This window comes from Phyllostomus hastatus, unplaced genomic scaffold, assembly GCF_019186645.2.
Source record: "Phyllostomus hastatus isolate PE091 unplaced genomic scaffold, TTU_PhHast_1.1 phas_scaffold_93, whole genome shotgun sequence".
Lineage (NCBI taxonomy): Eukaryota > Metazoa > Chordata > Mammalia > Chiroptera > Phyllostomidae > Phyllostomus > Phyllostomus hastatus.
Window position 1 is genome coordinate 4,490,585 of NW_025334042.1, and position 14,283 is coordinate 4,504,867.

General features: G+C 36.8%; 1 protein-coding gene across 1 annotated transcript in view; it reads left to right on the plus strand.

Moving 5' to 3' along the window:
* Positions 1–13,076, plus strand: part of TSPAN8 (tetraspanin 8) — a 31,369-nt gene extending 18,293 nt beyond the window's left edge. Inside the window, exons 4-8 of the mRNA XM_045829534.1 lie at positions 1,158–1,232; positions 1,332–1,439; positions 5,468–5,602; positions 8,444–8,527; positions 12,793–13,076. Of these exons, the coding sequence (XP_045685490.1) occupies positions 1,158–1,232; positions 1,332–1,439; positions 5,468–5,602; positions 8,444–8,527; positions 12,793–12,846 (456 nt within the window). The 3' untranslated portion in view covers positions 12,847–13,076. The remainder of the gene's footprint in view (positions 1–1,157; positions 1,233–1,331; positions 1,440–5,467; positions 5,603–8,443; positions 8,528–12,792) is intronic.
* The last annotated feature ends 1,207 nt before the right edge of the window (positions 13,077–14,283 follow it).

Genomic DNA, 14,283 nt, shown 5'->3' on the forward strand with positions numbered 1-14,283 from the left:
GGAGGGGTTGAATGTAGGTGGGGGTGGTGATTAGGGCAGGGGAGAGCAATGGGGAAAAAGGGGGATAACTGTAGCTGAACAACAATGAAAATATTTTTTTTAAAGAATGAAATAAGCCAGGCAGTGAGGGATAAATACCATACAATCTCACCTTTAACTGGAACATAATCAGCAAAAGAAAAAAGCAAACAAAATATAACCAAAGACATTGAAATTAAGAACAATCTAACAATAACCAGAGGGGAGGGCAGAGGGGAGAGTGGTGAGAAGTGTTTCCAGGAACTACTATAAAGGACACATGGATAAAACCAAGGGGGAGGATGAAAGCAAGGGAGGGGAGTGGGTTTGGCTGGGGTGGGGGGAAAATGGAGACAACTGTAATTGAACAACAATAGAATAATTTAAAAAAATGAATATAGGAAAAACATTAAGTATCCCTTAGATATAAATCTGACATAAAAGTTTATCAGAGTTCACCTAAACTTGTTTCTCTCATAAAATAGGTATTGTGTCAGTCCCTGAAAAAAATACTTGTTAAGTGTTTGCTTATTATGAGGGAAAATAGGGACAGAGTTTTAACCACTATTATCATTCATAGTGATTGCTTTTAGATTACTAAGGCCTCATTTGCAATTGAGAATTTAATTACTTGAAGAGTTTGCTTAAAAAAAATTAGTTTGTGGGCTGTATTCTCCAAAATTATGATTTCATCAATCTGAGGCAGGTTTCAGGAATCTGTACTGATCACAACACCCCAGTGATTCTGATAGTGGCAGAACCATTGTTTTGCAGTCAGTTCTGAAGTTTGTTCTGAACTTTGTGTTTGATGAAAAAAGAGGACAAAGATAATATTCAGATAATTTCATCTAAGTTTTTAAACTTCCCATTCAACATCACACTGATGCCTACAATTCTATAAATAAATTTTCTTTTTAACTACTTTCTATGGTCAGTCTTTGGAGCAAATATTTCTGAGTAGTAATGGTTCCAAAATTTGCTTCTTAGGGCAAAGGGTAGAATAAATAAAGAGTGTGGTTACTACTTCAAATTGTAATATGCTCCAGACTGCAGAAAGAGACATCATGCTGAAATGTTCCAAGGTGTTACTGAATGCACTGGGGATAACATATATTCCTTTTTGTCTTTTGTTTTTTCAGTTTTTCATAGGCTTGTTTTTGATCCTGCTCCTTCAGGTGGCAGCAGGTATCCTAGGAGCTGCCTTCAGATCTGAGGTGTGTATACAGATGGCATTTGATAATTCTGGAAAAGTCTGAAAAATAGATATACTACCTTCTGGCATGAAAAAATTAATGATATTTTTTAATTTTCAGTCTGAGAAAATTCTGAATGAGACTCTCCATAAAAATGTAGAGCTTTTGAGTGCAACAACTGAAAATGCAGAAGTATTCCAGAAAACCTTGAGTGAATTTCAAGAAGAGGTAATTAGAATTTGTAGGTCATTTGGGGAGTTACACATAGTTCTTCTGTGTTTACTTAATTTTTAACAGATGGATTCCTTAAAGGTTAAAAAATATTTCCATTTTGCAGATTTTGACTGCTTATTCTGTTGCAATGCAATAAGGAACATCCAATAATATTTCTATTTTTTTCCAGCATCTTACAAAGTTCTAAAGCAGTTTAGAAGGACAGAGATTAAGATATGTTTATGACAGATTAAGCCTCAGTTGGACCAAATTAATCATTGTTTTAATATTTATAGTATGTTTAGGGAGTTTGGAGAGTCAGTCTCTCCTCTCTCCACCCCCACCCCCTTTCTCTCGCCATGACTGTTTCCTCTCTCATAAAGATAATTACAGCAGTTCTCATTAAGTACCAGGCTTTACATTTAGTAGCTCACTTAAATCTCAACCCTATGAGGTGGTTAATATAATTATTCTCATTATCCCCATTTGACAGGTGAGGAGATTAGGGCTTAGAAAGGTCTGACAGCTAATAAATGATAGGGTTGGAATTTGAACCTGGATCTGACTAGTTAACACTTTTTAATAAGTACGCAAGACCCTCATTAGTTAGTTACTGTATTTTTTGGATCATAAGATGCACATCCCCCCCACACACACACACACACAAATTTGGGAGGAATAATGGTTGCTAATGCTGCTGTTGAGTTCTGTTCACATTTACATTGCTGAAATATTATGTTATTTATGTTATGAAATATTTTACCACATTTTTTGCTTCAAATTTTTTTTCCTATTTTCCTTCTCCAAAACCTAGGTGTGTCTTATGGTCCGAAAACTACGTTACTTAGCTTGTTTGTGTATTTATTTAAACTGCTTTGCTATCTTTCGGGTAAAGTCAAAACTTGGGCAAGCATTGAAAGTATTTGCTGTCTGGCTCCTACCTAATATTTTAGATTTCTGAAAGTATGGCTCCATAATGCAAACACTCTAATCCAGCTAGGTTTGTCTCCTCGGGATGCTTTAAACAATTCCACCTTTCTTTCCTTGCATTGTTCCTCATCTTTAGAATGTACTTACCACTCTTCTCTTTCTTTTCAAATATTGCATGTACTTTGAAGCTTGGCTGAAATATTACTTACTCTGTGGAGCTCCTTTCAACCACACCTCTCAGTTATATCCAAGTCTGATCATTAGTGTGTTCTTTCTTAATTTGAAACAAAATCTGCCTCTCTAGAATTTGTATCACTTAGTACTAGCTCTTCCTTCTGGAGTTTCAGAAGTAAAAAAAAAAAAAAATCTACTGATAGTTTTATACATTGCAACTTTTTCTTTGAAGACATCCTTTCTTGAGCAATTTACCAGATGATATTTTTTTTCCCAGTTCCTATTTGGATAGACTCCAGATTATGAAAATTCTGCCTAAAGCATCATTTCTAAGAGCCAAACCCTGATATGTGTCAGTCCTCGTTTAACTTTGTGTTGTGCTTTATCTAGCTGCCCCCTAGCTGCATCCCTGATCCTCACCCCTCCAGATTGTTCCCACTCTGAACCCCAGATTAATCCAGATTTAAAGCAGGAAGAATTTAGGCAACTCAGTTCCTCCATTGGGTGGGGCTGAGCGTCCTTGATTCTCCCTGGTAGTTGACATGGAACCAAATGTACTACAGGTTAACATTGGGTCTCTGGGTTAGGTCCTGAGTCACACTTGTGCACATTGTTCCTGGTCCCAAGTCTCAGTGCCAACAGTGGAGTTCTCAATGTTCTGTTTGTTGTAGTCTAATTCTGAATTGCTTTCATTCTTATATACTTATCCTATATCTGAAGTTGCTTGTGTTCATAGGACCACAGTTCTTTCTTAAACGTGCATTCTGAGTTTTTTCTCTTTCTGTTATCCACTAGGGTTCATTTCTTTCTTTCCTTCCTTCCTTTATTTCTTAATGCTTCTTTGTAAAAAAAAAATCCAAACTCAAACTCTGGCTGAGGGACCTGGCCTCCACCACACATGGACAGAATTTCTAGAGACCAAGTGGCTTTCTTTTCAGGTTTCAGGGAATTCCTACACAAATTCCCTCCTAACATACTAGTGGAATGTGCTCCCGTGGATTCTTGGTGGTAACTGTCTAGAGATTGTTGTCTCAATTCCCTGCACAGAGCCTTGTTCATCTAGCTGTTATAACTCTTTTAACAAGTTCTGACCCACTTCTTCTCCAGCTGCTCCCACGTCTGATCTGGTAACCAGATAGCATGCCAAGTTTAGCCCTTCTACCTCCCTCCTAGTCTTCTGTAAGTAGGTCTCTATCTATACCTCCCTAAGGAATCCTGAGGTAGATAGTGGACTGATCTGTGAGTGCATATAGTGGGGTTTATGTTCTTTTTGGTCTGGAGTATATATTTCAATGACTACTACTCAAGATTATTTAATAAGAAAGAGTGAACAATTATTGATGTCTACTATGGGAACAGGAAGGGAAGATATTTCAAGATAGCCCTCTTTGCTAATATTGATTGAACTTGGGACCAACTGAAATCTCCAGCTCTTTGTCATAACAATGCCTGCTGAGGTATGGACAGGGCGAGGCAAAAGTGGGTTTACAATTGTTTATATGGACAATAATACAATAGTTAATAAAGAATAACACAAGAATAAACTGTGTTTCACATACTCACAGCTGTAAAACTACTTTTGCCCCACCCTGTATTTGTACAATTGAGCCTTTGAGCCAAAGGTACAAGACTTTCTATCTGCCTCAGTTAAACTTGCTAGTTTAAGTCTATGTTTTGAACTCTCTTTGGAATTCAATTCTGTCCTCCAGTGTATTAATCGTCACTCCCAGTTCTCTATCAGCTACAGAGCTGAAAAGATATTTTCCATATCTTTATCTAAATTACTGATATCAATGTTGAATAGATTGCGTGCAGTGAGAGCATAATGGCATTCACAACAGCTGCAAAACACGAGCAACCAGAGCAGCTGACACAGGCTTTCTAGAAGCCAGCCACTGGGTTAAGCACTTCATATTGTCACATGGGTTTTCTCATTTTTATCTTTACAACAAATTTACAAATTGATACTATTATTAGCAACTATTACTATCTGTGTTTTACAGATGAAGAAACTGTGGCACAGAGAGTGTTGAGTAACATGGGTAATGTGGTCACCCAGTAAGTGAATGGATGCTCGTTTAATATTCTGTCATCGAAATGCACCTGAACCTGGAAAACCACCCAGTGTTGGTTCCATTTTCTTCAGCTATTTTGCTCTACCTTTCTGCATGAAGAGTTTACTGCTATTCTATTGAAGCAAATAGGACAAGACGAGGGATAATAATATTTCTGTCTTTCATCTAATAGCAAGGACCGTATACGGAGTCATTGGGCTTACCACCCCCTTGTTTTTCTCCCCTAAACCTGACTGCAGATTCCCCCAGTGTTTCCCCAGGCTTTGGTTTATTCTAGGCTTTAATGTTTCTGACATTATTCTAAGAATTTCCGCTCTCATTTGGACCCCTTTCCCTCTTGTGCAGACGTCCAGGTGGAATTTAATCTTGTGGGAGGCCCACTGAACATCGCCTTTGGCTTTGGAGAGGCCTCTCAACCTTTTTCTCTTAGCCTCCAAAAGTGATCAAAGATCATGAGATAGAAATTTCATTTTTAAAACCTCTCATCTCTTTTGAGCAAAAAGTCTTTTAAGCACTCTTGACTGTCTGGTGAGCTCTTTGGGAGATTCTCTCCTAAAACCTACGATGAGTAGATCTGGTTTTGCTCCTCTTTTGTCATTAAAAACTATAAGGGGAGCTTTTCATCTTCTCTCCAAGTTCCTCAGACTTTTGCTACTGCAACCTATTTTTCCTTCTCTAATATTAAGACCAAAAAGGAATATTCCTTCATGTTTGCTTCTTCATTCAGAGAGGTAGGTGAAAATACATGATATTTTAGTATAAGAAACATCTTAATAATAGTTTCAGGAGAATATGATTCAATGTATTGACACTGTTTTTATCTTCTTCGGTGTGTGCTTTTCATACTTATTTTTCATCAAACAGTTCAAATGCTGTGGTTTGATCAGTGGACCTGCTGACTGGGGACAAAATTTTGAAAAATATTCCAAGTCCTGTGAGTGTCCAGATGCACAACTTGCTTCATGTATAAGTTATGGCAACAAAAATGTTTACAATCAGGTAAGAACAAATCAATGTTGGCACAGTAAGTAGTTCTGTTCATTTTTTCTATGTGGAAGTCTTTTAAAAAATTAAATTGCAGCAATTGTAACAGGAATCATGATATAGAAAAGTCCCAGGAATTTCCCAAATAAAAAAGAAATCCTTATTTAAAGATAAAAGCTTAATAAAAAAGATGAAAGTATTTCACTTCTATGAGTCTGGCGTTATTTAAACACAGCTCTCATAGATCAAAGTAGCGTTACGCTGCAAGGGGAGACAGAATACAAAGTCACAGTGAGAGTGTATTTTGTCCTCTCTTCGCTGACTTTCATCTCTATTCTTCTCTATGTTTTTCTATTTTAGCATAAGTTCTAGAAATCTGTATTTTCACTTTAATTTTAAAATTAAAGCTTTTTTTTTCTAATCAAAGATCCCTTCTCTTAAGTAATTGTATAGGTGTAAAGAAATGCTCTGGCTTTTAGGAGCTTCAGCTCTGGATATTCAGTTTACTTACTAATTTGTCTAATTAGCACTCCAATTTAAAAGTTACCTCAGACATTTAAGTCAATTGGAAAAGCTGGGTTTATCTTTTATGTGTTGTAGATGTCATATTTATTATGTCACTTCTGGATGGAAATATGTGAATGTCACATTTCCTATCACTTAATTAATCAAATATTTATAATGGGAATCATGATATAAAAGTCCCAGGAATTTCCCACTTCCTTTGTGCCAGACCTCCTACCAGCCACTGGTGCCTGATTCCTGAGTAGGGCACAGCGCCTGTGCTCACAGAGCTGACGCCCAAAGAGGGACAAGAGGAAAACAATGGGGCAGCTTTTTTCGGTCCCAGGAACTATTGGTGTTTCTTGGATAGGAGCAGGCACAGGTGTTGGGGGGCCCTCACTAGCTCAGTGTTCAGGGTTCAGGGGATGATTCCTAGAGGGCATGATATCTGTCTGTTACTGCAGGGTTTTATATAATTCGTTCCTCTTGCCTGAAAGGAATGTGTACAAAAATGACAGTTACAATTAATAATGTTAATGTGTCATTGATTTGCGATTACACGTCAGTGTCTATTTTGTGTCAGACAAACCCTTACTAGAATCAGACATGCTTCTGGATGCTCTAGGAGATTATAGTCTAGTTGGAAGGGAGACCTGTAACAGCTATTATAATTTGATAAATTAGTTTCTGTAATACTTAAGATTATATTCAATTTAGCATTGGCTTAATAATGGCTACTGAGGTTAATTATATATCAGGAAACAAAGTATCTCAGGAGAAACATGTCTCCAGCTGACTCACATCCCTTTTACTAATCTTATCAAAATTAAAGAGGCTCTGTTTTGAAGGGCAATTGCTGTTACTAGTATTTAAAGTAAATGTGGGGGAGGAATTGTCTATCGGAACATGGAGCTACCATGTCCTTCATTGTCCAAGTAATATCAGTAAAAAAAATGTTGTTCTTACTTTATTATATTCCTCCCTGTTCCCCTCCTCCTTACCTAATGTTAGTGGCACAATATCAACAAGGAAGAGGGAAATAAATATCGGGTAAATAAATGTAGTTTCCGCTTAGGATAATAAGGAAATTAGTAAACTCAATTGCAGATTGCTATCTCCTGTTAAAGATTCAACACAAAGATTTTTTTTTCCTCAGGGCACATTTTGAAAATCTCTACCATTATCCTAAAAATAATAGACATTCCCTCCAAATTCACAGATAATTCAACTGAATACAGGCCGATAGTCTTACCAGTTTCCCAAAAGGAAAGTCATAAATTCATAAAATACTTCCACCTGCCTTGCATTATTTGCAAGAAGTCTGGAAAAGAAAATCTGAAATAGCCATAATTTGTTTCTTTTTTCCCCTCCTCCTTTTTGACAAGATAACCTGTTTATCTAGAAGGAAAGGCAGAGAAAACTCCTCAAGCATAACAAATATGACTCAGTAGACCATCAGTTTCCTAGTTCATCCTAAATAATGTAATAATTTCTTCTAATGTTTACTGCTTTGGGTCAGATGAGAATGGAGAAACCCATTCAGAAATGAAGAAAAAAAAGCCGGTTCCACTAAGCCTCATGGAGAACTTTCATTTTATTTAACAAATAGCAATATTTTGTTGGCCTTTTGCACATGTAAGGCTCTCATGGGGAAGATATATTTTCTGGCCATACAGACCATAGAACTATTACATTGTGTAGTATTTTTCATTTTTAAAGTTACTCATATAATTTACAATTTTTGGAATTTTTAGGTTGGTCTGGAATGTTTTAAGCTTGGAATTGTACACTGGTTTGAGTAAATTTTGAAATAATGTGGTAGACATGTAACTTCCCAGATTCTCTTTTTTATCTAAGTTACGGACCTAATAGTAGACATATGATTTTTTTATTTTTAAGGTAAAAATAAACCTGGTATATATTAGAAAGGTATTTTTGAAAAATCTTGTAAAATTGAAAATTTTCACCATGATTAGCTGAAACCCCAACCAGGGAACTCCGCCATAGATTATAAGCCTAAAACAATACATAGTCAAGGTGATAACAGCTCTAAGATTATAAATTAAGATAAAATTATTATTTATAACTAAAGATCCTTAGATTCAGCAATGACATAATTGAAGCAAAATTTTGCTCCCTAAGTGCTTTCTAATATATGAACAAACCACAATTACAACCTTTCAGAGGGCAGAGGAGCTTGAAGTGGAGGAAATAATCCAATTTCTTTTTGTTGACTATGTTTTTTGGTAACAGTGTAAAAATATCAACCGAATGCAAAAAAATCTTAATTTAAATAATATAATCAAAATTTGATTAAAGGTGACATTTTTATGTTTTGTTTTTTTTTAACAGCCATGCATTTCTTTGATACAAGACGTACTTAAAAAACATATTATCATAATTATTGGAATAGCATTTGGACTGGCAGTTATTGAGGTATAGTATATTCTTTCATTATTGACTCTTTATATTTAATCCCTTGTTTGTTCCATTAATTCTCCTAACACAAATTTATGGTGAGCCAGGTAAATATCTGGTGTTTCTGAGCAACACTGGGTATCAAGTCCCCAGAGGCCTGCATCACCCTCTGTCAGTCTTGGGATTGAGGAGGGGATTACCATTTTATGAATTGAGCAGAGCTAAGCCTATTATTTCTGAATGGTCTCACTACTGGGAAATAAAAATTGATTTGATAACCACATTGTTCTTAGTCCCAGATATCTTGTTCTCATTGAAAACTAATACAAGAGTTAAAGTTAGAAGACAGAGCTCCAGACAAATCCAAAACACAACCTTTACATTTTCTTATACCTCCTGATTTTGAAACAGAAAATAAAAACTGAACTCAGGAGTGTGGGGAGCTATTGTCCTGCTATTCCATTCTAGAGAAATCTAACAAGTTCTAAAAACTCAAAACAGTTGCCTTTGATTTTCTCACTGTAAGGACTATGGACTCACTTCAAGAAGTTTTAAAGGAAGCTGTTCTTGAGGTTTATGTATTTACTCTCATCAATTTGATTATTGATGTTGATGGGCTTTCTTGGCATTTTTTATATATAATGCAATTTTTTTTAAAGAGAAGGTTTATTTATTTATTTATTTTAAATTGTTGTTCAAGTACAGTTGTCTACATTTTCACCCCACCACAGCTCCCCGCCCCAACCACCCCCACCTCCTACTCTCGAACCAACCCCCTTTGGCTTTGTCCGTATGTCCTTCATCCCTTCATTCCTTGATAGACCTTCCCTTACTTTCCCCCACTATCCTCTTCTCCCTCCCCTCTGGTCACTGTCAGTTTGTTCTTTATTTTAGTGGTGTTTTTTGGTACCTTTCACACAGCCTAAAAATCTTTGCCAAAAAGATGACATAAAACTATTTCAGAGAAGCATTTTTAAAGTCACCCTAGATCTTGGGGCATTTAGATATCAAGTGAGTTGCACCCTGTTCAGGGTAGGATGTTGGCAAGAATCCTAACGATGTGTGGATTCTTTTTGGTTAATGTCTCTGAGGGCTGATTAGCTCAGCTGAGTGACCACGGCTTCACTCTCATGGAATGCTGGACAATGCTCCCCTTAGGATTTCTAGTAGCTTTTTATTTTTTACTTGTGCCATATCACTGCCAGAAAGGAATTTTAGCAGGGATTGAAGCAATTTAGTGTTCTAAGTGGTCATTTAAGTTACTGGTGGAATCACCCAGCCAACCATTAGGACCAGCTATAAATGGGGATGTTGAGTATTACTTGCTGGTAGCCAAGAATAAGTCTAAACATGAAACATTCTCTGCTGGGAACATGGCTGTCTTTCTTTATGTCTGATATGTGACCAAAGTTGAATGGCGTTGTGTATCAAGTCTATTTCTCTCAATTCTGCCTTTTGTCAAATGTCCTTTATTTGTTTGCTTTGTATTCTTTATTTTAAAGATTTTATTTATTTTTAGAGAGAGGGGATGAGAAGGAGAAAGAGAGGGAGAGAAACATCGGTGTGTGGTTGCCTCTCACATGCTCCCTACTGGGGACCTGGCCTGCAACCCAGGCATGTGCCCTGACTGGGAATGGAACCGGTGACTCTGTGTTTCAGAGTCCTGCACTCAATCCACTGAGCCACACCAACCAGGGCTCTGCTTTGTATTCTGAGTTAATTCTAACTTAGTAATATGAGCTAGTGGCCATAGTGAGTGAGGAATCACACCCATGTATACTCATACATTTGTAAACATAAATCACGTACCACCTGTTGCTAGGCTAGACTTTAAATGAATGATTGAAAGAGCAGGTTTTCAATGAAGTATTTAGTGCAAGTGTCAATGTAAGTGTCAAATTCCATGTTAGACTCAAATTGACTATGACTGGCTACAACCCACAGATCCTTTTAAGAAGCTTCTCAAAAGGATAGTCATAGAAAATAAGCACATAATCAACTGGGGAGATTGATATCTCTCATACCATAGTTAAAGGTATTGCCAAGAATCTAAATACATCTAATTCAAGGTAAGAGTACAAGAGAAGTACCATATTCTATGAACTTGGTATATCCATGTGTTGTTACATATTTAGATATGTTATTGGTTGTTCTAAAGACATGGTTAGAGAAATACCTTAATAAAAACCTTGTTTATAGGTATGGAACTTATATATGTTAATATCATAAAACATAACATTTTTTAGTTAAGTATGATTTATACACTATATGTAGGTATGATAGTTGGTTCAAAGAATAGTAGCTTTGAAAACAGTCTTCTGATATTCAGTCTATAAAAATGGATCCAAAATAATGTACATTAGTACGTCTTATAGTCATTAATCCTAGTTGCTTAATACTTAGGCCCATTTTGAAGGCTTAATACTTAGGCCTTGTTTCCCAAATTCAAGAAAACACAGAGACTCAGAGACAGAAAAAAATTCCTCTAATAAATATTTTTAAGAAGAAAACAGGGGCAAATATCTCCATGCAGGAAATACGCTCAAACTATCTCCATAACAAATCGTGTGAAAAAGTTTATCCTCTGACATTTAAAGCTTTGGCATCAGCCTGTTCAGGAATAGGCTCTGATGAAGGGCTGGCAGTTCTTTTCAAGGCTCTGCTAAGACCACATACCTGAGGGATTCTTCTTCTACCAGGATGCTATGGATCTATGCAAAATGCTGGAGTTTGTAAGGATATTTTATTTATAGACAGTTTTGGAGTTCTTGTTATTCCAAGCTGAAAAACCAGACTACCATATCTCTCCTTATTTGACTATAGCAACTTAAAAGCACAAAAAATAATCAGTACTTTCTCCTCTCACTTCAGCTGAGGGAAAAAAAGCCACTGACATGGACAATCATCATCGTGTAGAGTACAAGTTATTCTGACAGGATCCCAGGAATAGCACAGTTCATAGAGAGAAAAATGATAATTTTACATTTTTTAGGCTGCTCCTGAATATGGGAACACATTCACATTACTTACAGCAAGTTTATCCTGAGTCTTTGCATACATTACCACACAATGAATCTCTTCAATTACTTGCTATTTTTATGAACAGTGATAAATTTTCTTTTCAGAGGCAGTCAGGTGCAAAAAAGTGAGAAGTTAACTGTCTAATCTGCTGATAGATGGTGGGTTTCTATTTGAAGAATGTGACAGTGAAAGATGATAGTTGCCTAATCCCAGTATTTTGCCCATTTTCTTTACTCTTTCCTGATACTTGTCTCCCAGACTTGAGGCTTGAGACCAAGACAAAAAGGCTAAATTTCAAGGCTTTTTGAAGTCATTCTAAAAGAATGACTTTGAGAACACTCCAAAAATCATTATTTTTTGCAGAGTATTGATGTTCACTTTTTTTTAAGAAGACAAATATTGGGCAGTAGTTCTCATTTGAAATGCATTTCAGAAAATAATTATTAAGCAGGATGTCTTAAAACAGTAGGAGCACTTGAGATGACTCAGTGTAAATGGTAGCTCATCCTCCTCCTCCCTCTCCTCAAAGCAGGCCGGTGGGGAGGAAACTTTTGATTTGTAATACACATCAGTCTTTCTACATCAAAGCCACAGCATGCAAGTCACCAACTGCAAAGACAGTAAGGGCAAGTTTTAGTGTCCTTTATTCTTGGTAGAGCCGCTTAATGAGCTGGAAACTATGCCCCAGATTTTCAGCTGCGTTTTTTCACTTCAAAGGAAATTTCTGAGTTAAGCTTATTCTCTATAGATTTAGAAGTTTTTAAATAAAAAATTACTTATTTTTCATTCCTCTTGGTAATGTCTAACTATGGCAAGAGAAATTCTAGACTCCTTGATTTTCATGCAGGTGATCTAAACCAGATGATCATAACACTTTTCTGGAAGCAACAGATATATTGAGCTGCCAGAGGCCTGAGGTCCTCTGAGCTCTAGGGCAGATACCCCCAGAAAGGTGTGTGTGTCCAGAAGGGTGGATGCTCTGTGGTAGCTGCTACTGAACAACCAGAAAGGGCAGGTTAGAGGTGGAATGGTTAGCTGAAAACCTCGATTAAGACACAGAATACTCAGAGAGCTTTCTCAGTGCGCTTTTGTCCCACGAGAGTCTCTAATTTCCCATGAAGAGAGATAGATGACTTAGATAAATAAAATTAAGACTGTCAATAGCCAGAATCTTTCCATATATGATGTTCTTTCTGTCTGTTTATAATGTCTCCAGCATTTTCCCTTAAATTCCATGTTAACTCTATTATTTTATTTTCTAGATACTCGGTCTGATATTTTCTATGGTCCTGTTCTGCCAGATTGGAAGCAAATGAATCTGTGGATGTGTGGAGCTATCATCAGTCAAATTGCTTTGAAATTTTGCTTTGGCTTTGTGATTTTAAATATATAAGTGTTGCATGTGTTAGGAGCAGCCGTTCTATTAAAATTTCTCATTTAGCTGGGCTATGTCTTCCAGACGTGTTGAACATATTTAGGATTTCAGTAATACTAGGAAAATGATATGGATGTACATTTTTACTCAAAATAAAAGTAAGTTTCTTTATATTGGTGCCTTTTTTGTGTCTGATCACTATGTTCAGGGGGTACTGTGCTGAAAACACTCTTCTGGAGCCACCCAGTGGACCCGTCTTCGTCTCTGAGTGACAGTTCGTTCAGGCAGTGCACCCAGGCTTTTCAGAAGCAGCACTTGGTTTTGTGTGGTGTATCCCATGCTAGTGACAAGATTAGATTAAGCCAAGTTGAAAGATTGGGAGAGTGGCCTGGCTCTTTTCTATTTATGCCACTGTCTACTAATGATGTCTCTCATTCCTCTCTAATGATTATGGGGACAAGATGGTACGAATGCCATCTTTTCAGCCACTAAATCTTTGGTTCCTCTCTGGACCTTCCTCTGGAACATGGTTAGAATAGCTTCTATCTTTCTAGTTCTCACAGACATTTTTACATTTTACCTTTTATTGAGGTACAGTATACACATAATGAAGTGAACACATCTTAAGAATACACCTGTATAAGCACTATGCAGATCAAGATAAAGGGCATTCCCAGCACATCAGGATGCCTCAGTAGTGTGCTAGGGCTGGCTCACACACACTTGCCAGAGCAGACTGTGTGTGTGTACCCCCTTCCCCAACTCTGGGCTCCGTGACATCGCATTACTACCTTGGAATCCAGCATGGAGGGAGCATTTACACCATGGAGACTGGCAAATGATAGAAAGCCAGAGATTCTGTGGGGTTTTCTTTGAGAGCTGATTGTTAAACTTGTATTGCTATACCACTGCTCTCTTCTCAGCAAAAACTCCAAAGATTACTACTCTTCTGAATTTTATGACCACAGATTCACTTTGCCTACTTTTAACTTCCTATAAATGGAATAGTAAAATAGGCACTCTGGCTTATTTTCCCTCAACATTTTGTTTGTGAGATTCATCTATATCATTGCATGCAACCAAAGTTAATTATCATCATTATGTAGTAGTTCATTATAGAAATATATATCATCACATATTTACCCATCCTTCTGTTGATAAGCCTTGGGTTTGCTTCCAATTAGGCCTTATTGTGAAAAAAGCTGCTAAAAACATTCTCTTTAAGTATGTATATGTACTCATTTCTGGGCAGACATGCAGAAGTGGAATTGCTTCACAGATTTAATAGATTCTGTCTAGAAATTTTCTAAAGTGGTTATACTAATCTATATTCATACTAGAAAAGTATCATAGACTCAGTTTCCTCTTCTGAGGAAGA